General features: G+C 58.3%; 2 protein-coding genes across 2 annotated transcripts; both read left to right on the top strand.

Annotated features, from left to right (window-relative positions):
- The first annotated feature begins 4,335 nt into the window (after window positions 1-4,335).
- On the top strand, window positions 4,336-8,374 carry PRDM8 (PR/SET domain 8). Its single transcript, XM_051617857.1, has 4 exons — window positions 4,336-4,458; window positions 6,035-6,255; window positions 6,486-6,717; window positions 6,951-8,374. Exons 2-4 carry the CDS (start codon window positions 6,037-6,039, stop codon window positions 8,342-8,344), a joined length of 1,845 nt encoding a protein of 614 aa, XP_051473817.1. The 5' UTR covers window positions 4,336-4,458; window positions 6,035-6,036; the 3' UTR covers window positions 8,345-8,374.
- A 7,723-nt stretch (window positions 8,375-16,097) lies between these two features.
- On the top strand, window positions 16,098-23,180 carry FGF5 (fibroblast growth factor 5). Its single transcript, XM_051618210.1, has 3 exons — window positions 16,098-16,386; window positions 18,849-18,952; window positions 22,835-23,180. The coding sequence occupies exons 1-3, from the start codon at window positions 16,098-16,100 to the stop codon at window positions 23,174-23,176; spliced, it is 735 nt and encodes a 244-aa protein (XP_051474170.1). The 3' UTR covers window positions 23,177-23,180.
- The last annotated feature ends 4,461 nt before the right edge of the window (window positions 23,181-27,641 follow it).

The following is a 27,641-nucleotide window of genomic DNA, read 5'->3' as shown; positions in this document are numbered from 1 at the left end:
TGGGTGTCATCCACCTCATGGGAATGTGCTGGGCAATCAGCTCCTGCCCAGCCTTGCCCATCAGCAACCTAGAAAGCAGCCACCCAGGGTCCTGCTGGGGGGTTCTGTGTGACAACCTCGGCCACCAGGGAGATGCCAGACCAGGCTGGGCTGCACAGATCACTCAAAGCAGAGGGAGCACAACACTCCCTGACCCCACTGCACCCAGGCTGAGGGCTGGGGGACCATACCCCCCTGGAGCAGCTCTCTGCACTGCCTCCTGGTTGCCCCCCAAGAAGCTCAGCCCTGACCATTGGCCACAGCCTGTTGGCCACAGATGCTTGGTTTCTGCATTGCCTCACACCCGAGCTGGAGGATGACCCTGCAGAGAGGTGGGCTCTGGCTCTAGCCAGGGACACTGGCGGTCACACAGAGACAGAAAGGTCCAAGGACATACAGGAGGCAGAAGGAGATTTCAGTCCCAGAGAGGTTCTTCCACGTCTCTCCCTTTCCCGTCCTGTACAGCCCATAACATCCTCATCAGGCTGTTAAACACTTTAAGAAAGCTAAAAAAAAGCTTGCCAGGTTTCAAACCTTGGTGCTACTCTCAGGTCAAGTAAGGAGGAGAAACAGAAAGCTGTGGCTGAGAAAACTGATTTTAAGATAGAAACTCAGAAGTGATTTGGGGCTATATATTAACCATGTAGAGCAACCACCCTGCATTGCATTCAGTGGTCTGTTTTCTGGTCAGTTATAAAAATATTTCTGTGGTTCTTTGGTGATTATACCAATTGATATTTCTTGTTAGTTTCTGTGTTTGCTCAGAAAGAAGTGCAGGAGAAGTGCAAGCATCATCAGGGGCTGAAGAAATAGCTGAGGTGTTTATGGCATCTCTGAGTTGTGAGGGAACAGGTAGGGAATGGATGCTGAGTCCCACTGTGGCTGCCTGAGGCTCCAGGTGGAGCAAGAGTGTTTGCTCCCTCTTGGGATGAACCACAGCCCAAGCTGGTGTCTGGCAGAAGAGGACTTTATGTTTTGCAACTTGGTGGTGACTTCAACCCGGGTGTCTCAGGCACTGCTGCAAGTACCAGGGAGATGGGCTGAAGGGTCAGTGGAAGTAGGAAGGGATGGAGGCCACAGGCTTGAGAGCTGAGCTGGAAATGAGAGGGGACAGGTGTTGCTGGCATGCCTTGGCCCTGGCCAGGGACTGGTGATGGGGTAAGGGCTGACTGTGAGGCTGTGGGGTCCCAGGAGGATCCCTGTGCTTGCTTGGGAAGACGACTGGTGGGAGGGCCACTGCTGCACTGTGCTGCTGGTCTGCAGCAGCCGGGCCCTGGCACGGGACCCCCCCCCCAGGAAAGGCATCAACCTGGTCACAGCTACACGCAGAAAGGAACACTTGTCATTCAGCTGAGGCCCCAATATATTTCCACTAGAGAGGCCTGGCTGCTGTTGTGTTTGCCTCAGGGGACCGGGACCATTCTGACCGCATTTCTCCAAGCACCAGGAAAGCTCTGTGGCTCCGCCGTTTGAGTCACTTTTCCCTTCCACCTCCGTGCTCCTCTGTGCCAGCCCTGCCACTGGCAGCAGCAGGCAGAGAGGGGAGAGAAGCAGCTTTGGGCATCCCACCTCCCCACAGTCCCCTGACACAACCTGCCTGACGGTGGCTGGGCTTGTGTGCTTCTGGGAACTCGCCTGTTTTCTCAGCGATCTTATTTCCCCGGGGGACTTTACGTAGAGTCCCCTGGGACCTGACTCCTGGCTGCCTGTGTGTGTCTCCTCAGAGGAGTAACCCTACCTCTGTAGGCCTGCCGAGTGGCACAACTCGAAGGCAGCTTTTCCCAAGGGGTGCAGGAGTGTTTCTGAGGGCGGGTCCTGCAGCCTCACCTGCCCCTTTCCCCCCTCGGAAAGATCCGGGGAGGAAAGAGAAGGGCAGGGAAAAGTGCCCCGACGTTCCCGGGGAGAAAGATCCGCTGCCCTTTGAAGCCATCCCCATGGGAACTCCTCGCGGGCAGAAAAGGGGCACTTCCCTCCGAGAGGTTAATCGATAGTGGTGGCCAAGCATCACCCCCGCGCCGGCCCCTGCAGCCCCCACACCTCCCCATCGGGCTTCCAGCCGGGGAGCAGCAGAGCTGGGGCCGTTCCCTCCCCCGGGGCTGGACGGTCGCCAGTCCCCCCGTGTCCCTAGAATTGGGGCCGGTCTTCCCGGCCTCTTCGAGTCCAGCTCCGCGCCGGTCACTGCCGGGAATTCCCCGTTCCCGGGTTGTGGGCAGGGGTTGGTGCCGTCGGGGGGGTGCCGGGTGCTGCGGGGCCTGGGCTGCGCTTTTGGCGGGGCTGGAAGGGTCTGAAGGCTCCTCAGCCCTTGGCTCTCAGCGAGAGGTGTTCTGGAAGAGCAGACTTACGTGAAATGCCTTTATAAAAGGGGTTATTTTGTAGGTGGTTTCCCGGGACCGGCCGGGCACCCGCGGAGCCCCTGGAGGCCTCGCCAGGAAGTTTCCCACTCCCCGGGCAGGGCCAGGACCCCCTCGCCCCACCTGGGGCTGGAGCCGGATGGGGCCCGGGTTCACCTTCACCTTTCCCCCACCCCAAAAAAAAAAAAAACCCCAAACAACCCAACAACAACAGAACAACAAAATCCCGGTGCACGTTTTCGCTGAGTTTCGAGGAGCAGCTGCTTCCCAGACCCACCGACTTCTCTGTCGCCTGCGCTGCTGGACGGGATTCCAGCGTTTGGGACATCGGCCCCGGGGCTGCTCGGGGTCCCGGGGGAGGCGGGGAAGTCCTGTGGGTTCTCCCCGGCCCTGGCGCTTGGCAGAGGGAACTTAAAAGGAAAGAGTCCGTGCACATAGAAGTGATGTTCTGCGGGGCTGAGGCGACGCCGTTGCCTGGGATTCGCTTTGACGGCAGCATCCGAGGCTGAATAAACGCTCAATAAATGCCGCCTCGGTCCTTCTTAGCACCGGGGAATTTCGGTAGCGGAGATAATGTCGAAGCGATTTCCAGATAGTTCACGTAGCGTTGGTGCCCCTTAAAATTCTCGTGAGCAAAAATAACGCACAGGTTGTTCTTTCCCCTCTATTACAGTCATTCGGACAATTTATATCACACAGCGAGAGCTGCAGCATTAAAAAAAATGTAAAAAGGAAAAAAAAAAAAAAAACAGTAAAAGGGGAAAAAAAAAACCAACCCTCTTTGAAGCAGGAACTGAGATCCAAATTTTTACGGACTCCCATATTTTTAGTGTTTTGGGAGATGCTGGGTTTTGTCGAATTAATAAAATAAATCTTGAAAGCACATTATGTGCGGCGGTTAATCCTAATGCAAAGGAAAATCGTAATTATGTAGAGGATAAGCCAAACATCAGCCCACTCTCTGATTGCAAACAACGCTCCCTTCGCCTCTGGGAAATCGCTTTGTCTCTTCTTTTGTTTAGTTTAGGGGGGTTAAATTGTATTTTTAATTAAAAAAAAATAATAATAAAATGCGTGTGGTATTCGAAAATGACGGCCGTAGGGAGGACCCGCTGAACACTTCCCCGCGCGGTAAACCCCTCATTTAGGCTCAGAGCATCGGCGGATACTTTTCCTTCCCGAATCTACGCGCGTGTCCGTCAACGCGAGAGTCCCGCGGGCGCGGGGATGCGAGCCCGCGCGTTGCTCCGCGTCCCGGGACAGGCGAGGTGTGCGGGGGAGGGAAAGCCCCCCTTGGGGGGGGAACACCGGCCCCGGGGAAGGCTCCGGTGGGACCCCCCGGAGCCGCCCGCCTCCTCTGCCCGGCCGCACGTCGAGGCTCCGTCGGGCGCCTTCCCCGCCTCGGCCGCCGGCAGCTCTAGTTAATCCCTCTCCTCGCGGTCATCCCTGCCTGCTTTTATCCCGGCGATAGGGGATTTTTTTTGTTGTTTTAATCCGCGCATCTGAGCCTTCTCCGCTGCCCAGCAGGTGAGAGACAGAGCGGGAAGACGGCCATCGGGATGCCGGCCTCCGGGTGTTGCGGCCGTCGAGCCCTCCCCTCCCCACGGCTCCCTGCCCCGCACCGCCCGCCGGGTAGCGGAGACCCCCAAACCAACGGGAAAGGGTGGGTGGGGGGTTGACCCCCGTCCCCTCCCCCCCCGCCCCCCCCCCCCCCGCAGGTGCCCGGTGGCGGCGGGGCCAGGTGAGGAGCGGGGCGGGCGGGCGGGCAGGGAGCGGGCAGCCCCCGAAGGGGTTAAAAGGAGGGGACGTGGGCTGTCACGCGTCATTGGGTAGATTATGTGCAGCAAACAAAAAGTGTGTGTCTTGTGTGCCAGTCACTCACTGCATTGGGTCCGTCCGCACCGCTCGCCTCCCCGGCCGCCTCCCCCGCCTCGCCCGCCCGCTCCCGGCCGCCGCCCGGCCCCGGCCATGGGGCGGCACTGATACAATAGCGCCGGGGACAGCGGAGGCAGGAACCCGCCTTTGTGCCACTTGCCGGGGCAGGAGGATTATATTCGCCCTCTCCCTGGTGAGTACCCGCCATCCCCCCCGCGCCTCCGCCGCCGGCCCCAGCGCCCAGCCTGTTGGGGGGGGGGGGGAACCCCATAGGGGAGGGAACAATGCCGGGGGGTGGTCGTACCGGGGCGCGGCGGCCCTGCCCGGGAGGAGATGCCCGGTAACGGAGGCTCCGGCAGCGGCCCCGGCGCCGCCCGGCCCGGACAAAAGGCGGCCGGGAAGAGGCAGCGCCGCGGGGTTAAGGGGGACCCGGCGACAAGGGGAGATGCGGGGCCACGGGGAACCTTGCGGGGCCCGGCGAGGGCAGGTGGAAAGTTTGGCGAGGGTCGCTCGCCGCTGTTTGTTTCGTTTGGAGAAATAATCCCTTCGGGGAAGGGATGCGCCAGGCAGCGCCGGAACGAGGAGGGCGGCGGGGAAGCAGCCAACGAGCCCTCCCCGCGGCCCCCGTTCAGGGGGGGGGCGGGGACGGGACCCCCCGCCACTCTGGGTGGCGAAGTCCCTGGGGATGCCGGGGACCCTTGTTTGTCTCCCGAAAGCGGCGGGGAAAGGCGTCTCGGCGGGGCCGTGCCCGGTGCGAGCAGCTTCGGGTGTAAATAGGCGCCCCGGAGAGACACGGGGATTGATTCCCCAGCGAACCCCCAAGGCGTGATGTCGATGGCAGATGGGGGTGGGGGGGGGGGGAAGGCAGCCTCACACGAATGGGGTGGGGAAGGGCAAGGGCACCGCAAGCCCGGCGAGCAGCTCCTTCCTCGGCTGCCGTCCCGCTGCCCTCTCGGTGCCCGCCTCGCCTGCATCCGTCCCCTCGCACCGCACGGGAGCCGGGGCTCACCCTCCTCCAGAAATAAGCGTGTCGAGGTGAAAAAATAAATAATAATAATAATTACCTCTGCTTGCTGCTTTTAATTAAAGTCTCGGAGGGAAAGTGCTGGATTATGGTAATGAGCAGACATACGTTCCCTCTTGTCGAGCGGAGCGGGAGGTGAGCTGACATGCAATCAGCGACAATGACAAGCCACTTGAAACCCATTCGCTCTGCTTCCCTGTCACAGCCCGGAGAGGGGCCCGGCTTCTCTCTCTCAGGGTCCCCGGAGCCCGGAGAAGAGTGTGTGAGGGGGGGGGGGGACCAGCCGGGACCCCCTCTCCCGCCTGGGTCGGGGGCAGCAGCTGATCCCTTTTTGTCCGGCTGCTGCTCGGCAGCGGATCCGGCCGCTGGGATCCCCCCCGCCCGGTGCTGGCTCCCGCCGCGCTCGCAGCCGGGCTCGCTGATAAATAAATCATCGCCACAGCCCTCCCGCACCTCGGCCCCCGCTCGCCGAGCTCCTCTCCTTCTTGTTTTTTTTTATTTTTTTATTTTTTTTCCCCCCAGACCTGTGAAAGTGCTCGCCTGCCTCTTTTTTTTTGTTTGTTTGTTTGCTCGTTTGTTTGTGGTTGGGGTTTTTTGTTGTTGTTTGTTTTGTGGGTTTTTTTGGTTTTTTTTTGTAACAGTGGTGTTTTTTTTTTTTCAATTTTGTCTTCTCCGGCGGGTCGCGGCCGCATCTCCGCGCAGCGCGGCTGTAACGCCTCCGCTCTGCCCCTCTCTCCGCCCGCAGGCATGGAGGACGCCGGCGTCCAGAGAGGAATATGGGACGGGGACGCCAAGACGGTCCAGCAGTGCTTGACTGACATTTTCACCAGCGTTTACACCACCTGCGACATCCCGGAAAATGCCATTTTCGGCCCCTGCGTCCTGAGCCACACGTCCCTCTACGACAGCATTGCCTTCATTGCCCTCAAGTCCACCGACAAGCGCACCGTCCCCTACATATTCCGGGTAAGAGCTGCTCAAACGCCGCGACCAGCCGCCCGCCCCGCACGCCCCGACGGCCGGTGCCCGAGCGCAGCCCCGCCGGGATGCGGACCCTCCGCTGCCGGGATGCTCCCCCCGCCGCCGGCGAGGGCAGAGCCGCTCCCCCGCCGCTCCGGCCGGCTACCCGGCCCCGTCCCGTCGGTCGGTCAGTCCCTCCGTCTGTCCGTGCGCGTTGACGAAAGCGGCGTTTGCAGGTGGACACGTCGGCGGCCAATGGCTCGTCGGAAGGGCTGATGTGGCTGCGGCTGGTGCAGTCGGCGCGGGAGCGGGAGGAGCAGAACCTGGAGGCCTACATCAAGAGCGGGCAGCTCTTCTACCGCTCCCTGCGCCGCATCGCCAAGGACGAGGAGCTGCTGGTGTGGTACGGCAAGGAGCTGACGGAGCTGCTGCTGCTCAGCCCCGCCCGGGCCCCCGCCCGCAGCAACGGTGGGTGCCCCGCGCCCCTTCCTGCCGCCGCGGGTGACCGGGGGCCGCCGTGGCGGGGGGAGGCTCGGAGGGGGACCCCCGCACAAGGGGGATGGGGGAAGGCGGCCGGCGTCGGTACCCCTCATCCCTTCTCCCTTAATCCCGCGGGGAAGCCCCGCCGACCGGCCCCGGCTGACGGTGTACCGGTCTCTGTGTGTGTGTCCCCCCCCCGCGTGTGCCGTGCCCGGCCGCAGGCTCGCCGCCCTTCGCCTGTCCCGAGTGCAGCCAGCGCTTCCAGTTCGAGCTGCCCTTCGCTGCCCACCTCCGGTTCCGCTGCCCCAAGAGGCTGCACGGCCCGGACACCGGCCCCGCCGCCGAGACCCCCGGCGGCAAGGACGGCGCCGGCAAAGAGCAGGAGCCCGGCAAGTACTGCAAGCCCGGAGGGCCGCTCCATCACCCCTTTCCCGGGGCCGACGGCGGCAGCCCCGCCGCCAGCAGCAAGCCCTCCACGGACTTCCACAACCTGGCGCGGGAGCTGGAAAACTCCCGCGGCGGCCACGGCGGGTCCCCGGGACGGCCGGCTCCCCCCGAGGGCGGCCCGGAGGCGGCGGCCGGGAACGGCAAGCGGCGGTACCCCGAGGAAGAGGAGCGGGGCCCCGGGGCGGCGGCGAGGGGCCGTTTCCCGGCGGAGCGGCCGGGGCTGCCCTCGGTGCCCAAGGAGGAGCCGGTGTGTGCCCCTCAGCAGCAGTACCGGGCAGCCGGCTCCTACTGCGGTTTGGAGGAGGGCGGCCGCCTCTTCGGGCCGCCCAGCCCGGAGACGGGGGAGGCCAAACGCAGCGCCTTCGTGGAGGTGAAGAAGGCGGCCCGCGGCCCCGAGCCCGACGGCGGCCCCGGCTCGGAGGATGGCCAGGAGCGATCTTCCCCCGCTGCCCCGGGGGCGGGCGGCGGGGAACCGGGGCTGTGCTCCCGAGGCGGCCCGGGGGGACCTCTGGCCGCCCGCCTGGAGGGGGGCAGCCCGGCGCGGGGCAGCGCCTTCACCAGCGTCCCGCAGCTGGGGGGTGGTCCAGGCGGCGGGGCGGAGGAGCGGAAAAGCGCCTTCTCCCAGCCCGCGCGCTCCTTCACCCACGTCCCCCAGCTGGTGCTGGGCCAGAAGCTGGGCGGGCTGGGCGAACCCTGCCCCGACGGCGCCGCCGCCCCCGCCCGCCTCTTCGCCGCCGAGGCACTGGCCGTCAAGCTGCCGGGCGGCGGGGAAGCGGCGGGCGGGGGCGGCGGCGGCGGCGGAGGGGGAGGCGGCGGCGGAGGGGGTCTGCCCAAGCAGAGCCCCTTCCTCTACGCCACCGCTTTCTGGCCCAAGAGCTCGGCGGTGGCGGCGGGGCCGCTGCAGCTGCAGTTGCCGTCGGCGCTGACGCTGCTGCCGCCGTCGTTCACCTCGCTGTGCCTGCCGGCCCAGAACTGGTGCGCCAAGTGCAACGCCTCGTTCCGCATGACCTCGGACCTGGTCTACCACATGCGCTCCCACCACAAGAAGGAGTACGCGCTGGAGCCCCTCGTCAAGCGACGCCGCGAGGAGAAGCTCAAGTGCCCCATCTGCAACGAGTCCTTCCGCGAGCGCCACCACCTCTCCCGCCACATGACCTCGCACAATTAGCGGGGACCCCCCCCCCCATCTCGCCCCGTCCCGCACACCCCCCCCCCCGCGGAGGGGAGAGCCCACCCGCCGCTTTTTTCCCTGTCCTTTCGATGCACGCATTTTCACTTTCCGGGGAAGGGGCGGGGAGGGCAGCGGGGGAGAAGAGGAGAAGAAGAAGAGGTAAAAAGCAGTAATTAAAAAAATAAATTAAAAAAAAAATAGCACCGGGGTGGGGAGGGGAAAAAAAAAAAAAAAAGGAAAAAAGCAAATGACTTAAAAAAAAAATTACATTTTTAAAAATGTCATATATTGCAACATATTGATGCATTTGTCATACGTTTCTACTTAAATTATTAAGCACTTATGGTTTAGATGTAATAATAATTATATGTCAGGGTAAATTTTTATTTTAGATATAAAGCTAAAGGCGGGAGGAGCGCGGCGGGGGCGCTGGGCAGGGGTCCTGCATGCACCGGGCTCCTCCCGCCCGCCCGGCCCCCTCCGCTCGCCTCCCTTTTACTACAGAGTGTCACTTGGTGCCCGTGAAATGGAGTCTCGGTAGTTCCGTGTTACTTTTCCTTTTCGATTTGGGTTTTGGTTTGTTGGGTTTTTTTTGTTTGTTTGTTTGTTGTTTGTTTTTTTTTTTTGTCGTTGTTTTTTATTTTTCCTCCCCTTCTCGAGAAGATTTATTAAACTTTATAGTTTATCTGAGTATGTTGGATGCTTTGACAATAAATGACTTTATTTTCTTCAAAGCACCTGGACGTTACTCGACGTCGGGGCGGTGGGAGCGGGGCGGCCCCGGGGCGGGAGGAGACAGACCCACCTGTTTCCTCTCCTCTTGCTTTCTTACTTCGGCCTCTCGTACATCCCTCCGTCCTTCCATCGGTTCATCCTTGGTTTCACCCCATCTTTCTTTCTTTCTTTCTTTCTTTCTTTCTTTCTTTCTTTCTTTCTTTCTTTCTTTCTTTCTTTCTTTCTTTCTTTCTTTCTTTCTTTCTTTCTTTCTTTCTTTCTTTCTTTCTTTCTTTCTTTCTTTCTTTCTTTCTTTCTTTCTTTCTTTCTTTCTTTCTTTCTTTCTTTCTTTCTTTCTTTCTTTCTCTCTTTCTCTCTCTCTCTCTCTCTCTTTCTTTCTCTCTTTCTCTCTCCCTTTCTCTCTCCCTTCCTTCCTTCCTTCCTTCCTTCCTTCCTTCCTTCCTTCCTTCCTTCCTTCCTTCCTTCCTTCCTTCCTTCCTTCCTTCCTTCCTTCCTTCCTTCCTTCCTTCCTTCCTTCCTTCCTTCCTTCCTTCCTTCCTTCCTTCCTTCCTTTCCTTCCCTCCTTCCCTCCTTCCCTCTTCCTCTCTCTCATTCTTCTCTATCTTTCTTCTCTCTCTTCTCTCTTTCTCCCTTTCTTTCTTCCTTCCCCTTCCCCTTCCTCTTCCCCCTCCCCTTCCTCTTTCCCTCTTCCTTCCCAGTCCCTTTGCTCCATGCCACCTCCCCCCTCCCAAGAGCCTTTATTGTCCCCCCCCCTCACCAAGGTCCCTGGCTCACAGACTCTGGGCCCTGACCATGAGCAGGACCCCCGGAGGTCACACAGGACCTGGGGTGACAGCGCCAAGAAGAGCCCCCAGGAGGTGTCCTGGGGCAGGGAGTACCTGGGGGGCAGTGGTGGGTCCCCTCTGCCCCAGGTGGTTTATTGTGGTGATGGCACCAGAGCCAGGGACAGATGGGAGGGCTCAGGAAAGAGGGGTGTTCCCTGGGGCTGGGGGACAGCCTGGTCCCACAGGCAGTACCTGCAGCAGGTGCATTTGGTGTCAGAACGATGTGTTTTGGTGCACCAGGGTGACACAGCAGCTCGGTGACACGTTGGAAAAGCCTTTTCCACGCCTGGCTCTGCTGGGGGCTGGATGTCACAGGGCTGAGTGGCTCGGCGGGTCCCTGGAAGGGAAAATATCCCAGAGGAGGAGGGATGTGAGGCAGGAGCACCAGGCAGAGCGTGGGAGTCTCGCAGCGTCGTGCAAACAGAGCTCCGGGCACCCCCAGTGTCTGCTGTGTGTCTTTTGGGGTTTGCCATCAAGCACCTAGAGCTCCTTCCAAGCCCCTGCAGCTCTGGGCAAAGCCGTCTTGGAGCTTCGGACAGAATATGCTTCCAAACTCCTGAGCCTTCTTGTCTCTTTCAGAGCAGAGCTGAGGCTGCTGACCAGCCCTCTCACCTGTCAGGAGATCACAGCTCGGGCCCTGGTATCCACCCGACGGCCAGAATCTGGAGGTTTCACCCCATCCAGTACATTTTCGGTTCAGGTCACTCTCCCCCGACGGGGGTGGGGAGAGTAATTCCCGCGGGGAATTACTTCCCGCGGGGAATTACTCCCCGCGGCTTCCCCCCGATGCTGGCCCCTCCATCAGCACCCTTGCCCTCGAAAGCCCGGCCTGGCACCCGGAACCCTGAGGGCAACAGCCCCCGGGCTCTACAGGGCGTGCTCTGCCCAGGGCTGGGGGGGCAGTCGGGCAGGACCACGCCCGGCTCCTCCACCGGGTTGCAATGACTGGCGGGGGCGAGGCCTTAATTACCCCTCCGGAGGTTTTCCTCAAAGGTAACAACATCCCTGTGGCTCCCTGCTGGAGGGAGGCGGGGGGAGATCTTGGGGGTTTCCTCCCGGGATGCCAGTCGGGGCCGCGGGGGCCGGGCAGCCATCGCCATCTAGTGGGGCCGCCGTCGGGCCGAGGGCGGCGGGGGGGGGAGATGCTGGGCTGCCTCATCGGGGCTGGTCCTGGGGGCTGCAACGGTGCTCCGGGCTCCTCTCGGGGTTGTCCCGCTTCTCCTGCAGCCCCGGGACCTCCCCGACACCCCGGGTGGGGGGAGCTCCTGGAGGAGGCACGAATGGTCCAAGGGCTGGAGCAGCTCTGCTCTGGAGATGGGCTGGGAGAGTTGGGGTGTTCAGAAGGCTCCAGGGAGACCTTAGAGCACCTTCCAGGGCCTGAAGGGGCTCCAGGAAAGCTGGGGAGGGGCTTTTCATCAGAGAAGACAGTGATAGGACAAGGGGTGATGGTTTTAAACTGAGAGAGGGGAGATTTAAGTTAGATATTAGGAAGAAAGTCTTCACTCTAAGGGTGGTGAGGAACTGGGATGGGTTGCCCAGAGAGGTTGTTGATGTCCCATCCCTGGAGGATTTTAAGGCCAGGTTGGACGAGGTTTTGTGCAGCCTGGTGTAGTGGTTGGGTTCCCTGCTCATGGCAGGGGGGTTGGAACTTGATGATCTTTAAGGTCCCTTCCAACCTCAGTGGTTCTATGATTCTATGCTGTCCCTGGCTTCATGTGCTTGTATACTGGCTTTCAGGTCCCAGTGCTGCAGGAGGAAGAGCTGCTGCTTCACTTCCTTTGGCCCCTGGGTCTTCCCACGGGCGAGTCCTGCAGGAGCCAGTGCACAGCACCTCGGTGGGTACATCACCCCATGGCTCCAAATACTCCATGGCCTCCTACAGCCCAGTGGCTGCACGTCCTCCTGCAGCTGGCTGGGGCCTGCCCTGCTCTGCCAGCACCCTACTCTTCCCTCTTCCATCTCAAGCCTCTCTGCAGGCACAGTGCTGAGCCCCCAGGACGTTGCCTGTGGGGGTGTCTGGACTCAGGGGTGGTTGCCCACACAGTGCCAGAGCACACCTGCCACCAAAACCACCAACACCCACCCCGGGAGGTGTCTCTTCAATGTGCTGCAGAGGAACGGGGTGCCTTGGGAGTGAGGAAGGCCAGCCTTCAGCCTCAGCCTGACCCCGGGCTGCCAGGGGAGCCCCTGGCCTGCTCCCAGCAGTGCTCACGGTAAGACTGCTCTGTCTGTGGCCAGACCCCGTGGCAAATAGTAGTAACCATAATCATGCTAGTAAGGCCAGCAAATGTTTCTATTGATGCTGTTAGCAGGGTGCAGCAGGCAGGCTTGCAGCCCCAGTCAGATCTACCTGAAAGCAGGTCTGAATTGCACTTATTCTGATACACGTCAGTGGGTGCACGTGAGCAAAAGTGGTCTGGTTTTCCTCTGTTTCCAACACAACAGGCAGCAGCCAGGTGGCCACGGGCATGGGCAGCTCTTGTGTCCCCAGGCTGAAGCTGAGAGCAGCTGCCAGCCTTGGGGCCTGATCCTGCCCCTGCTGAACTCTGGCCCCACACGGCAGCAGGCTCAGCTGTGTGGCAGCATCCTTGCAGTCAGACACAGGCAGCTGAGCCCCACCATGCAGGCTGAGCAGAGCTGCTTTCTGCCAGAGGTGTGTCTTTTTTTTTCCCCCTTTAGGTCTGGACAGAGGTGTCTGAGCGAGACTGTCACTAGCTGCTTGGCTGGCCAAAGCTCACACCTCCCCCCAGGGGTCCCACCTATCAGAGGGATGGGCCAGGCTGCCTTCACAGGGTGCCTTGTGGCACATCCACCCTGCTGTCCTGGTGCAGGTGACTCTCCTTCAGGCCACAAATCCTTAGTGCAAAAGCTTTCTTGCAAGCTCCTGGGGTGGGGTGTGTTTTCCCAGGGAGCAGCTGGCCCCAGGGCACCCTTGTGCCTTCACAAGCACAGGGAGAAAGTGTTGCCCTGCAGTCCTCAGAGAGGCTGATTGAACCCAGCGTGCTATTACTTTGCTCATCCTGTGAAATAACCCTTCCCATGAGTGAAAAAGCAAGAGATGTTGAGAGCCTGGTGTGCTTTCTCTGCCCTGCTGCAGCCTGGCGTGGCTTGGCTCAGCCATATCCATGCACATACATCCTGTGGGAACCAGGGCTGGTTCCTGTACATGTGGGGCTGCTTGGTTGTGGCCAGGGCTACAGCTTCACACGTGGGCTTGCTGAGCAGAGCCTCACAGGCTTTGCTTTGTGTCTCCTCACATTTTTCCTTGCATATTTTTGAGGGGCAATGAAATGTTGCTGGGCTCCTGTTTGGAGGGGGAGAAGTTCCTGCCATGCCAAGCGTGGCCCTGTGCTGCACAGGAGATCAAACAGGCTCAGAGGAGCCCTTCTCTTCCTAATGAGACATTTTGCACTTGAAACCACATTTATCCACTCTGTTTGCTGGAAATTTTCTCTGTACCAAAGCCCTGAATAATTTAGGTACCATAACATCAGCACCAGGCTTCCAGAAGCTGCTGGTGGGTATGTAAGGGTTGCCACTGCCAAGGCAACTACACTGAATTATTCCAGGAAGTTGACTGTTGGATCTACTTAGTTATTTAGATTGGAGCCTAATGTTGTGGGTTTTTTTCCTGAGTTATGCTATATGGGCCCTCAGATTATTTTAAAGCAGTGGTTTGTATGAATGAGCAGATTCAAATGAAAACAGCCCAAGGCAATAGTTTGTGCTTGAAGGACTGGTTAGGAGTTTTCCTTCTGAGCTTTGTTTGGTTTGGGTGGTTTTTTTTTTCTGTCTTAGAGTTTCATCCTGATTTGTGAAGATGAAAATACACCACGTGCCTGAAGGACAGGGTCTTGTGCGTGTGGTTTCTCTGCCAGTGCTGCTGGCTGGGCTTTGACCCTGCTGGGGCACAGCGGTCCCCAGAGGAGGGCGGTGGCATCCTACGGCTGGGCAGGAGCCCCCACCTCTCAGTCCGGGTGTCCCGTGTCCCATCCCGCAGTCAGGAAAAGCGCCGAGTGCGGCGGATGAGACCTGAAAGCTCTTGGTTGTCTCACGGCGCCCCCCCCGCCCCAGAAAGGGTCGTGAACATGCAGGGCAAGCCCACCCAGCAAGCCTCACCTTCTTGGTAGCCTTTCCAGTGGCCTCATCCCACAGGAGATTGGTTTGTTCAGGGACTTTTTCGCTGGGGAGAAAATTGCTCCCGAAGTGTGTGTGTGTGTGCAGAGAGTGCCCAGGGCTGGTGGGAGCTGTGGAGTTAGGCAGTAGGGACAAAATTTGGGAGGCTCGGCTCGTTGGTGAGCTTCTGGGCTTTGGGTGGGCATCTCCCCCCAGGGCTTGCATCCACTTCCTTCCTGCTGCAGCTCTGCCCAGCCACCCCCATGCTGAAGGCTTCAAATGCTTTCACCTTCACCTTAACTTACAGTGGCAGAAACGGGACTGATCTTTTGGCAGCTGAAGCCTTTAAAGCAAGATGCAAAAGGGGACATCCTCCTCGAGTGAACTGGCTGTGTGCCTCTGAGTCTGCCTCAGCTGCACTGATACATAAGGTCCAGGGCAAACATCTTGGGAGAGCTTCATAACCCCTTTAGGTCCTTGTCTTGCTTGTGGATCTGGATTTAGAGCCAGCGTGTGTAATTAAATAAACAAGATGTGGAGGGCAGGTGAAAGTCTTAGATTTTACCAGGCCAACCACTACAGCTGGAATAAGTCAATAGTATTTTGAGTGCCCTTAACCCTCTTCCAGGTATGTGTATCTATATATAGAGCTGTCTATATATACAGCTTAATATATAAACATGTGTGTGTATTTATATCTGTGTGTGTGTATATATATATATGTGCTGATACATAGTTTGAAACTGCAGTCATGTTGTTGTGGGCTCATGGCTGTTCACACCAGACCACACCAGGTGTCAGTCAGGCTGGATATGGCCCCCTTCAGCCTGTGCCCCCAACCTCCAGCTTCCTCGGAAGGCGAAGGTCACCCCCCGACGTGCCACCCGCCCCGCCTCCTTCCTGCCGAACCCGATCCCTGGGCAGGGCCGAGGGAGGAAAACGCAGCTTTGCCAGAGTAGTAAGGACATGTAGGTGCAGAGTCTGGGCAGGGGGAGTTTGACCAGTGTTGGCTTTTTGGAAAGGGTGAGGTTTGTTGTTGTGGTTTGGTTTGGTTTTATTTTCTTCCCGGTGCTTCGGGAGATGTTACAGGGAGCCCTCGAGCTTCTCTTCCAGCAGAGCAGAAAAGCAAAATAGACTTGGTGCTGTGCCGGGGTGATGGATGGGCTGTCCCTTCAGGCTGTCCTCCCGTGCCGTGGGTGCTGCGCGGCGATTGTCTTGGTAATTGGGAGGAAACACGGGCAGGGTGCTGGCGGGGCGCTGGGCACATGCCAGGGTTGCTGGGCACATGCCAGGGTTACTGGGCACATGCCAGGGTTGCTGGGCACATGCCAGGGTTACTGGGCACATGTCAGGGTTACTGGGCTGCCAGCGGGAGGCCAGGGGCTGCCGTCCCTCCGCCCAGGAGCCCCGAGGAGGTGTTTGTGCCCAGCCAAGGTTCCGGTGCTTCCCCACGTACCCTGGGGCTTGATGGTGGTGGCAACACCGGGCACCCACTGCTGACCCCCTCAGGGCTGCTCTCTGGGGCAGAGCGCGGAGTGGTGGGAGGGAAAGCAGCTTTCTTGCTGGGGTTGCTGCCTCCAAAGCCCCAAATTCTCTCCCATTCCCCAGTCCCGGGGCTGAGGCTGGCTGTGCAGCTGCCGTCTGTCGTCCCACAGCCCCCGGCACCCCCGGCCTGGGGGGCTGCAACCCAATCCCTTCCCCTTCCCCGGGGCTCCGCTGAGCCCCGTTGCCCGGCCGTGGGTGAAGCCGCTGACAAGGTATTTCTCGGCGGTAACCCGAGGCGCAGCCCCAGCGCCTCCGTCTCGGCGGGGCGGACAAGTTAATTCCCCAGATTTATTCGCCCCCCCAAGAGGCCCAGCATCTGCTGCGGGGGGTGCTCTGGGGCTGGCCACAGGTGCGGGGCCGCCGCCCGCTTATAAATACCCCGGCGGTGGTGGTGGTTGGTGGTGGTGGGGAGGGGCGTCCCGGTCCCCCCGCGTGCCCGGTGTCGTGTCCCCGTCCCCCCCCTCGCCCCCCCCCGGGGGGCTCGGCGGCGGAGCGGGATGTTGCGCGGCTCCCTCCTCCCCGCCGGCAGCATGTGCCCGTCCTTCCTCCTCCTCCTCCTCTTCCTCCTGGCCCTGCCAGCCAGAGCCCGGCGGGAGCAGGTGCCCGGCGGGGCGCAACCGGGACCGGAGGGCCGCAACGCCCCTGCGCCTTCCTCCTCCTCCTCCTCCTCCTCCTCGGCGGCGGCGGGGCCGAACCGCTTCCCGCGGAGCCGCCCGGGGCGGCGGCGGGGTCGGCTCTACTGCCGGGTGGGCATCGGTTTCCACCTCCAGCTGCACCCCGACGGCCGGGTGGACGGCGCCCACGACGCCAGCCCGCTGAGTGAGTGCCGGGAGGGGGCCTGGGAAGGGTGGGGAAGCTCCTGGTGGTGTCCCAGAGTGAGGGGCATCCGGGGGGGCATTCCCCCGGGATTGCGGCATCCCTCTCCCGGGAGCCCCTCGGTGCCTGGGGGGAGCTGAGGGTGCTGCGCCCTGCGGGCTCGGTTGGGCTGCTGCCCCGGGGGGAGAGGGGGTGAGCTCTGCCCTGCTCCCTTTTGGGAATGCTGCCCCGCAGGCTTCGCCCTCCTCGAGGAAGCAATTCCGTGGGGATGGATGTGGAAGTGCGAGGTTGATGCTCCCACCATCGCGCCTCGCCGGGCTGGGGGGGGGGGGGGGGGGGGGGGGGGGGCAGGATGCTGCTCCCTCTTGCCCCTTTTCCATCCTTTTCCTGTGTAACTTTTCCATCCTTCCCTCTGCGTTTTCATTCTCCCAGCACAGTGCTAGGATGTGTTCAGTTTAAAAATAGGACTGAGCCTGACGTTCCCTGGAGAGCAAGCTGTGCTAACTCACGGCTTATCCTCCGGGTCGGTGCTGCTGTGATAACCTGTTAGAGGGAATGAAATGGCAGGCAGGGATGAAAAAATCACTTCAAGAGCCTGAGGGTTTGGGCCTGAGGTGACCCTGGCAGCACCCGTGGTGTGCCCAGGGAGCAATGGCCTTGTCTGGCCTGGACCAGGTCATTTGGGCCCTGGTCTGTGCCATGACTCTGTGGAGAACGGGGTGGGTCAGGATGCTGGGAGGCCTGGAGCCCTGCTTGGGGTCCTGAGGAGCACTGCAGGTGCATGGCCAGGAGAGTGTTAGTGGATGGATGGATGGATGGATGGATGGATGGATGGATGGGAATGCTGTTTCATGTTATGTGAGTTTGGGGGGGGGGGTGCCTGCACTATGTCCCCCCTGTACCCTGTCCCACAGAGGGTTTCTACCCTGTGAGGTGTGTGCAGCCTTTTGAGGCCACAGCTGTCTGGCAGGGACCTGAGTTGTGTGAAGTTCCTTCCTCTTTTAATCTGAGATTTCCTCTCTGGAAAGGCACCAGCAGCACCAGCTTCACACTTGGGAGCGGAGCCTGCTCTGGCTGGGGGCTTGTGCTGGTGGTGGCAGGGGGTGGGTCTGTGCCAGGTGCTGCTCCAAGGAGCTATCCCTTGTGGGGGAGAAGTTGGCTTTTGGCAGGGGCACCCCACCCTCTGGCCTTGACTGGGGAACTGGGCTTGACCCAGGGCACCCCGATGACCAGGAGTAGGTCTTCCATCCAGCATGGCCAGCCCCCCTGAGGGCCAGCAGGTTTTGAGGTGCCCCCGTGGACAGGGAGGGTGCTGGGGAGGGGAGATGCCTCGTTGCTTGTGGGGCTCTACAAGCCCTTCCCCAGTCGCTCCCACTGGGTCAAGCGAGGTCGGGAGGGGTGGCCCACACCAGCCACCCAAAAAAAGTGCCCCTCCAGGCCTTTGGTGCTGGGACCTGGGTGCCTCTGGGATCTGTGCTTCCTCCTTAAAATAAACATGGGAAGTGGTGATCTGATCCCCGGGCCTCAAGGGATTTAGCGGCGGCTTCATGTTTGCTCTTGGCACGTTCATCCGCTTGGGGCCGGCCGGGATGTCCTCGCAGGCTCCTTCCATCCAGGGCCACTGAGATCCTCCTGGGGCCACCCCAGGGCTTGCAGCTGGGGCTTGCAAGGCTTTTTGCCCGGGGTGGGATGGGTACGTGGGGGATGTGGTGCTGCTCCCTGACCTTTCCTGTCGCCCTTGCCCTGCCTGGGACACGCGCACACACGCTGCGGGGTTGCTGAACGATGCTCAGAGGCTGAAGCTCTTCTGTAAGGTCAGGTTCAGGCCACACGTGCTCCACCAGGGGCCCCGAGCCAAATCCTGCTCAGAAAACACGTATTTGAAGGGGGAAAAGACTTGTTTTCTTGTGGCTGGGCTGCATAGCAGCCTCCTCCCTGGGTCTTCCTGCCAGGAAGGGGGGGGGAAGCGAAGGAACTCCTCGTGGTGTTTCCAGCCCCAAAGGGTGTGTGTGACACCTTTATTTCCAGAGTCTGGTGTGTATGGGAGGAGGACAGGCAGGGCTGATCTTGGGAGGAGGGCCTGTAGGCACAGGGGGATCTTCCCACCCTTGAGAGGGGCCTTCCCCAGGGGTGAACTTGCTCTGCTGCGGCCAAGTCAAAACTTCTCCTCTAAAATGCAGGTTTTAAAAAAACAAACCAAACACCACCCTGCAGCCATCCCAGAATTGATGCAGGTCTGACTGTGGGGCAGAGGGACAGAGCAGGAGAGCTGAGTGGAGCAGAGGCTTGTGGAGAGGAGATGCAAACCTCTGAGACCGATTATTTTATTATTATTATTATTATTATTATTATTATTATTATTATTATTATTATTATTATTATTATTATTATTATTATTATTATTTCTCTTTGTCACGCCAATGTGAAAAGACCTGTGATTTATTTGGGGATTTCTGTCATCCTAGGTATTTTGGAAATATTTGCTGTGTCTCAGGGGATTGTAGGAATACGAGGAGTTTTCAGCAACAAATTTTTAGCGATGTCAAAAAAAGGAAAACTCCATGCAAGTGTAAGTAACACCCCCCCCCTCCCCCACCCCCACCCCCCACCCCGCCCCCCTGCTTATTAGTGTGTGTGTGTGTGTTTTTTAAAGGCCTTTTTTTAAAGACACATTCACGTGCAGGTGGCAGTGATGCTCCAGTGTGACAAGCCCCTTGGGTTGCTGGGGAGGGTCCCTGCTGGGTGGCATCAGCAGATAAGGGAAAAGTGGAGCCAAATCCCAAATCCAACACCCTTACTTACCGGGTTTAATCAGGAAAAGTGCTTGCTTTTTTGGGTTTTTTTTTGCTGGCTTTTTGTATTATTTTTTTTTCTTTTCTGGCTGGGCGTCTGCATCGCAAGGACTTGTTCTATGAGCGTTGCTGGTTTATTTTTAGCGACTTCTGCAGCAGATCGTGCAGACCAAATGTCTCCCGGCAAGGGAAGTGCGTGGGGCCGGGATCCCGCCCACGGGGGAGGGGGCTGCAGCTCCGGACCCTCCCCTCAGGTGGACACCTCACCAGGTGTTCCCCTGGCAGAGCCAGTGGGTGCCCATGGGGGTTTGGGGCAGGTGAGGTCCAGCCCATGCGGGAGCCCTTGCAGCTGGAGTGGAAAAATCCCACTCATTCTCATTCCTGTGGGCTGTGCTCCTGAAGGTTGGCTTCTCCTGCAGGTCTCCTAGGGCTTTGTCCAGGCTTTTCGTGTTGCATCAGTCCTGTCAGCGGGTTTCACCTCTTGTTGTGACTTTTAAGATGCTGCTTCCTGATTGTCCCCTGTTAGTTCTAGAGACCATCCAAACAAATGATAGTAACTGCTGTGCTTACATAAAAGTCACAGCCTTTTAAAGGGGGGGGGGGGGGGGGTGTAAAAGCAACGTGCCAAGATGGGCGTTTTTAAGGCAGCCTCTGGGATGAGCTGTCACCTGGGTTTGCTCTCAAGTGAGCCTGTTCAGGGCTGGTAGCCTGGAAGAGGGAAAAGCCAAGTGCCAAACCTCCCAGTCCCAGCGTGGTCGCTCCTGATGTGCTGCCTGAGCCTGCAGGTTGCCTTCAGGTGAGGTTTGTGCACTGTCCTCTGTCTCCCTTGGGTCTTAGTGGAGTGTTGCTCCTGAAACCTAATGGTGCTGCAAGGGTGAGCACGTGGTTGCTTTGTTGGTTTGTTTTTTTAGGAAATGAGGGAAGGAGATGGGGCAAGAAACAGGCAGAGGGGCAGAGGAAAGGTAAAGGATGTAGGAGAGGGAAGCAGGTGGGGCATGACCCCTGGACCCCCCAGAGCCTCCCCTCCCTCGTGGCATACAATGGGCCCCTTATTTGAGCTGGAGCCTTGATTTCTGCTCTGCTGCAGGCAGAAATTGAATCAAACCTCATTGCTGCATGGCTAATTGTTGGCACACAAAGGGCAGTGCTGGAGAGGGACCTCAATTAGGTGGGTCAGAGCCGGGGGTGAGGACACACGATGCCCCGCGCGGGTGAAAGCCATGAATTTGGAGAAACTTGACCCAAATGTCTAAAGATTGCTGGGCTAAATAACCTCGATAAGGCGAACCCGGCATCTGTTGTTCTTCCCTTCCTTGGCAGGGTGAAGTTATTTCATGGCCTAATGAGTTTGGAGCAGCACAAAGCGTGTCCTGTGCCCGTCACTCAGGGCAGCGCTTTGATGCGGGAGTCACGCCGGTGACTTTGTGCTGCACCCCAGATAAAAGCCATTCCTGCAGGGACTCAGGCTCCCTCAGAGCAGGCTTTTTAGGGCCCTGCTTTATCCCAGCTCAGTGCTTTCCAGCAGGCATCCATCTTTATTATTTTTGTTTTCCTTTTTTCCTTTTTTTTTGCATTCATGGCGACTTAATTAAATTACCAATCGATTCGGTTTTTTTTTAGAGGAACCAGCTTCAGAAAAAATGACAGTGATCCCAGCAATTATGTGTGCACAGATGGCTTTTTCCTCATTGTTAAATCCTGGGTCCCCTGTTTTGTACATTTTTTTAAGTACAGAACGGGCAGGAGGGGGGTTGAAGTTGATCTGTGCAGGGGTCAGCATGAGCTCCAGGGGAGAGATCTGCTCACAGGGGGCTCAGGTAATTCTCCTTTCTCAGGAGTTGTTTTGAGTCAGCTGAATGGCCCAGTCCTCCCCGGGGCAAATCTCTTGTTGAACTGGGTTTTGAAACGTCATTGACTTCAGGTTTGCTCCTTGGGGTTGTCCCTGGAGCTGCTGCAGAGTGAAGCCAGTGGCCAGGCTGTGGCTGTGCCACCTGCCCCGTGCTGGGGAAAAAAAAACCAACCAAAAAAAGCCTTTTCCCCAGCTGAAAAGGTGCAGAGACTGAACTGAGAGGCTGGGATACGGGGAAGCCTGTTAGAGAGGTGGGAAAGGAGCAGCTGATGTGCCTCTCAGTGTGGTTTGTCATCCAGGGCTGAGGGCTTCCCTCCGTGTCCTCCGCGTTCCCTCCTCATCTCCCCACATCCCACTTGGGAAGGGATGCTGCTCTGGCCCTTAGGGAGCATTTACCCCAAAACCCATCGAAGCAGGAACTTCTCTGGTGATGCCCCAGGTGGGGAGCTGGGCAACCCTCTTTCTGCATTCCTCCCCCCCCCCCCTTTGCAGGGTGGCATTGGCCCAAAACCACTGGTCCATGAGCAAAATGGCAGGGAGCTTATCCATCTGTGCAGGGGTATGGATGAGCATGTCTTGGGGCTCCAGAGAGCAACAAGGGGCCCAGCACAGCCCTGCCTTGGGAAGGTGAGTGTCCACACATGGGACACGCAGCATAGAGGACCTATAAGAGACAGGGAAAGCAAAACTGAGTCACTGAGTGGCGTTTCTGTCAAGCAAAGAGCAAAAGGAGACTTGACTCAAGGAAAAAATAATGCATGGCACGCTGGAGACTCTGTCACTTGTCTTGCAGGACACAGCTCCAGCTAAATGAGGAGCTTCAAAATTATCCCAGCCACTTGGACCTCCTGTGTTGTGATAAAACACTGCTTGGAGGTTTTGCTGTGTTCTCTGGGCTCAGCATCCTGGGCACGTCAGTATTTTGGGAGCCTTGCTTTGCTGCCAGGGCATCATGTGCCGCGGTCCTGGTCAAACTAAAAGTGGTGAGGAGGATTTTGGAGGGGCTGCTGGAGGCTGCAGGCAGGTGTCCCAGGGCTGCGGGTTCACAGCTGGGGTGTTGCAGGTTTTTTATTTTTGTAGGTCATTTTTTCCCTCCTCCCTCTTGACGACAAGAAGGAGCTGTTGTGGGCAGCATTCAGCCCATCCTCTCGGGCCATGGGAAGCCTTTCCCCCCACTGTCTGGGAGCCCTGTTTGGCAGAGGCCAGGCTCTTGGGCTGCAAGTAAATTGCTTTCAGGTTGACAAAGCACCCCGAGTTCGTTTAAGATGAGGAAGGGGGGAAAAGAAAAAAATACCAAAAATCGAATACAATCAAAGCCACGTTCAGTGAAGCAATGAAACCCTGCCTGCAAACTGCCTTTCCAGGCTCTGAAGGGATGATCCAGGGTGCAAGCAAGGGGTGGGAAGGGAGATGGGGAGGGGGCTCAACCCCAGGGTGCTGATCAGGGCAGGAAGCTGCCTCCTCCCTCCCCGGTGGGAAGGGCAGGAGGAGAGCTGGGGCGGCAGGGAAAAGGTGCTGCTGAGGCAGGCGAGCCTTGGGCTTTCCAAGCCAGTCCAAAAAGTGGGTGGCAAGCAGCTTCTTCAATGCACCCGTGCTGGGGGTTTTCCAAACGCCTGGCTGCGCTCGGCAGGGTGTTGCTGCTCACCCCTTGGAGCCTGGTTGTTTTTTTTGGGGGGAAACTTTTTAAAACCCCCCCGGCGAGCGCCGTGGGGCAGGGGATGTGTGTGGGTGTGGGTGTGGGTGTGTGGGTCCAAGCGACCCTTGGCTAACTCTGCACCCCCTCCCCTGGCTCTGTCTCCCCCCTCTCCAGGCTCAGTTCACAGTGGACTGCCAGTTCCGAGAGCGCTTCCAGGAGAACAGCTACAACACCTACGCCTCGGCCGTGCACCGCAGCCCGCGCTCGGGCCGCCAGTGGTATGTGGCCCTCAACAAGCGGGGCAAAGCCAAGAGGGGCTGCAGCCCCCGTGCCAGGCCCCAGCACGTCTCCACACACTTCCTACCCCGCTTCCGGCAGCCCCAGCCCCCCGAACTCGCCTTCACCGTCACCCTCCCCAAGAAGAAAGTCTCCCCACCACCCAAGGTGGCTCTGTCCCCACCTGGGAAAAACACGGGTGGTCCCATCAGGTACCGGCTGAAGTTTCGCTTCGGGTAACGCCCTGAGCTGGGGGGTCCTGGCACCGAGGGGCTGGCAGGGTGTTGGGGTGACCCTGCAGGAGACCCGTGTCCCCCTCCTCTTCCTCCTCCTCCCCCGGGAGAGGCAGGGAGCCTGGGGGCCGGGCGCTGCTCTTCACCCCACGAGCATCCCCGGAGGCGCGCGCCGGAGCGACGTTGCCTTGGGCTTTCCAGAGGGAGCTGCGAAGGGAAACCAGGCTGGTGGACCTCGGACTCAAGCTCTGCTGCTGCAAGAAGCCGGAAGGTACCTCTGCAGCAAAGATATTTTCTCTCCCTGGTTTTCACCAGTGGCTCTTTCGACAATCATTTTATTATTTTTTTCCATACAAGAGACACGTTCAGAGCCAACCTGTTAAGTGCTGCTTCCCCCTTCCTTTTTTTGTTTCGTTCTCTTTCGTTTTCCCCTCTCCTTTTTGCTGCACTTTTTTCCCTCCAAACATACCTCAGACACTGTATACCCAGGCCCTTCCCTGTCTTTTTACACACCAAAAAGACCAAACCCAACAAATTGATTCACCTTATCTGTGGTGCAAGAGGGTCTTAAAACTCGTTGTTGGCAATAATAGATTTATTTTTATGGGGTTTTTTTTAGGGCTGCAGGCTTGGGAAGGGCAGGTGTTTGCAGCCCTGCTTCCTGGTGGTCTCTTCTAATTCTTCCCTGGACAGCTGGGGGCACGGGTCTCCTCCTGTCCATCAAAGTATGGATTCCGTGTCTGTGTCTAAAATACCTACACCCCAGCCCCGTGGCATTCCTGCTTGCACAGGGGGGGGGTCCAAGGAAGCTCCTCTGCACCCCTGCTCCCTGGGGACGGGGACACCTTTGGCCCCCCTGGTTTCTTCCGCCAGCTTGTGCTGCTGCGTTGTCTTGTTACTCAGAATGCTCGCAGAGGTGGCAGAGCAGGGGTTTGTTTTATAGTGGGTGAGGTTATTTTGTGGTGACATAGTTTTTAAACAGCCCTCGGCTGCGTTTTGTACCTACAGAGCAGGGTTGCGTGGAACCTCACTGCTTGCGCCTTGACAGGAGCTCAGGTGGGCTCCTGGCCTTGGCCAAACCCCCCCCAAAGCCTGAGCTCTGCTGGTGCGGAGCAGCAATAACGGGGGCAGGCAGCACTTGGCACCAAACCTCTTCCTGGTACCAGTGGTTGTTCCCATGGAAATCCTGGTTCTTGGCCCGTTGTCCCTCTGGGCAACCCCAGGCTGGACCCTTCTGCTCCACGTGGCAGCAAATGCTTTTCAGCAAGGGGCCTGAGCCCTGCCTGTGGGGATGGGGAGGGGATGCTGGCAACAAATACACTTGTGCTGCACTTCATCGCCTGGGGATGTGATCTCTTGCCTGCCTGCTGTCCCTGTGGCTTGTCTGTTTTCTTTCCCTGAAGGAGACAAGCGGGCGTTGCTCAACTGGCCGCTCAGTGTGTTCCTTTTGCCAGGGGGTCTGGCTGGCCTGGCGGGGGTGACAGGATGGAGCAGAGCAAAAAAAACAGTGCCCGTGCCTCCCCTGCCTGCCATGCTCCACCACCCTGGGCCACCACAAACCTGCTGGGGTGGCTGTTTGGGCCTGCCAGACAAAGACAGGTGCCTTGTGCACCCTGGCCACCTCCAGCCTGACCACCCTCTTTTGCAAGATTCCAGTAACCCTGCTTAGCTGCTCCTCAGCAGCCATGGCACAAGAATGTGTAGCTAATGCTCTGCCAAGCGTGGGGCCACCTCAATGGACTAATTAAAACCATTTGTAGGAGGGTGTCAGCCTTGGCCCGGGGTGCCTGGGGCTGCTCAGGCAGGTGAGAGAGGAGCAAATGTGCTGGTCCCCTGCCCCACTACTTTCCCTCAGAGGGAAAAAATCTTGTAAGGAATTTTTTTTCTCAATAAGTAGCCTGTATGTAAAAAAAAAAAAAAAGCTTTGATCCATGTGTTTCTGGGCAAAAACTGAACCTGAGCTGTGATGGGCAGCACCCAGTGTTTGCCACAGCCAGGACCTGAAGGTGCTGCTCTCTCTGTGGTGGCTGCTGGGAGGGACAGGAGGGCAGGGGGGACACAGATGGAGCACGTTGCTCTTGGGGCTCACCCCAGGAAGGCAGGGTGCTGCTCAGCAGAAAGGCTAGCACCAGTTATCTGAGCCCTGTGGGCTGGCAGCCCCTTCCTATTCCTTTCTGGCCACTGGTCTGCAAGGAATTTGAATAGGTTTGTGTATCAGGAGGAGACTGGAGGCATTTAAGAATGGGTAAATACCTTTGCTAGATGTAAAAAAATAGCCTGTGGACAACCTGAGAGACTTTTAAGGAGTAAAGGTAACTTTTCAGGGTGTTTTCTTGCGTTTCAAAAGTGGGTCTTGGTGTTGGTTTACTTCTGTTTACAGCTGTCGATTGCTCTGAGACCTTTCACTGCAGGTACCAGCTGCTCAGGAGCAGGACAAGGAGCCCAAAGCCTGCAGCAGCAGCAGCCCAGAGCCTCCCGGGGGTCCTGCTTCCCAGGCGAGGGGGTCCCTGCCCTTCTGCCACTGGGGCTTTACTGGGAGAAAAGGTGTGAGACCAAAATGCCTCTCCTCCCTCTTTCCTGCTGGCTGGCAGCACTTAGCCTTCCACCCCAGTGGAGTGTTGCTCCCTGTGGAATCAAAAGGAGCAAGAGAACTTGAGGGGGTGGAAAACTGCTGGGAAAATTGTCCAGGAAAAGAAGAAAGGCTCTGGCTTTGCAGCTCCATCTCTGACATAAACTGTGCTCTCGGCCACTCCTGCTTTATCCGACTGGGTTTGTCCTCTTGGCTTCGACAGCAATAATTACCAGAGTCTTGAACAGGTTTTGTACTTATTTCCCACAAAAGCTCTTCCTGTTGTCTTTAAATCTCATTCACACAAGATTTTCACAAGTTTACACAAGTTTTTCATGCAGAGAAACCTTCTGGGAAAATCAAGGGGGGGGGGGGTGTGTGTGTTTCCTGGCCCCCCTCTTTTTGGGATGCTGAAGGCAGTGGGTCATGCTGGGGAAGGGGTTCTGCCTCTGGGGGCTGTGGGGAGGCAGGAGGGTGGTGTAGGTGGCCTTTGGAGAGGGACCAGCAGACCCTCAGGCAGTTTTCATCACAGAGCAGACAAGCTGAGAGCAGGGCTGGGCCCAGCCTGGCAGTGGGTGGCATCCAGGGAGCCAGGAGGTCTGAAGATACCAGGGGGACGTATGAAGTTCACCATGGCAGGACACCAGCTCAGTGCCTCCCAGCTCCCTGTCAGCAAGGCTAAAACCAGCCCAACTGCACCGTGTGGACCTGCTACCTAAAGTTTGCCCTCTTTTCCTCTTGCGTTTGCTTTCTGAGTCATCTTTTTTTCCTGCAGGCTTCTGCTGATAGAAAAAAAAAGAGTCTCAGATGTTGAGTCAGCAGGGGGAGAGCTGAGGTGCTTCTGGAAGCTCAGCTCAGAGCAGAATGCTGGCAAGTGTTGGAATACACAGGAATTCTCCTGGCAACACCTGACTCCTGCTCTGCAAAGCTGGTGTTTGACCCCAGCCACGAGCTCCCCAGGCAGGCTGGGCTGGTGGGCACCACGGGCAGGTCACTGGTGTTTCCCCCCCACGGAGTAACTCCAAGCTGAACTCGTCCCCCAACGGGGAGAAAACTGGCTTAAACACTGCACTTTTGGAGAAGGTTGGGGGGGGGGGGATGGCAGGGTGTGTCGTTTTCCAGTTTCTGGGGGGTGTTTTGTTTGGTTGTTCTGTTTTTCTTCTTTCACTTCCACCACCGTGGTGCCGGGGAGAAAAAGCTGGGAGCAAAAAGCAGGGGGTTCCCGAATTCCTTCTTTTCCAAAAAAAAAGACCTGCCTCTGTCAGAGGAGGCAGAGGTCCCGTGGGGAGCTGAGAAAGAAGCTGCACGGTGGAGCCCCAGGGTTGGAGGGGGTTGGAGGGGCTTTGAGAGGGGTGGCAGGGGAAGGGGAGGGTCAGCAGCAGCTTTCAGGCCTGGTACCTCGTGTTTGGGAGCGATGGCCCCCAGGCTTTACATTTTTGGAGCTGAATTTTTGGCAAGACTTGGGGGGTGCAGGTGTAGAAACGCTGGACCCCTCAGGCGTCAAGGCAAAGAGGGAGCCCCAGCGTTGGTGGAGCTTTGAGAGGGGTGGCTCCAAGGTGCACGGGTGTGCCTGAAGTTCTTTCTGTTGGACAGGGAAACGTGAGCCAGGATCTAAAGGAGCCTTTCTGAAGCAGGAGCTGCTGGCCTGGCAGGGAAGGCCATCAAGGTTGAGACATCTGATTTCTCTCTCTCTGGACTAGAAATGGACATCTCAGGAATTGCACTTGAGGTTTCCAATTTAGAGATCATACTCATCCCTCTTTTCACCTACAGTGAAATTAACGTGGAGGTTACTCTGCAGGGAAGGAGAAATGAGTGGGTCTAGATTCTGCCCAGACTGCTCAAAGGTTTTCCTGCAGTTACAGATTCAGATTTCTGCTGATTTCAGTGTTCAGAGCTTTTA

Source organism: Apus apus, chromosome 4 (genome assembly GCF_020740795.1).
Source record: "Apus apus isolate bApuApu2 chromosome 4, bApuApu2.pri.cur, whole genome shotgun sequence".
In the NCBI taxonomy this organism is placed as follows: domain Eukaryota; kingdom Metazoa; phylum Chordata; class Aves; order Apodiformes; family Apodidae; genus Apus; species Apus apus.
Note: the sequence above shows the minus strand (reverse complement) of the source record. Positions and strands in the feature narration are given on the sequence as shown.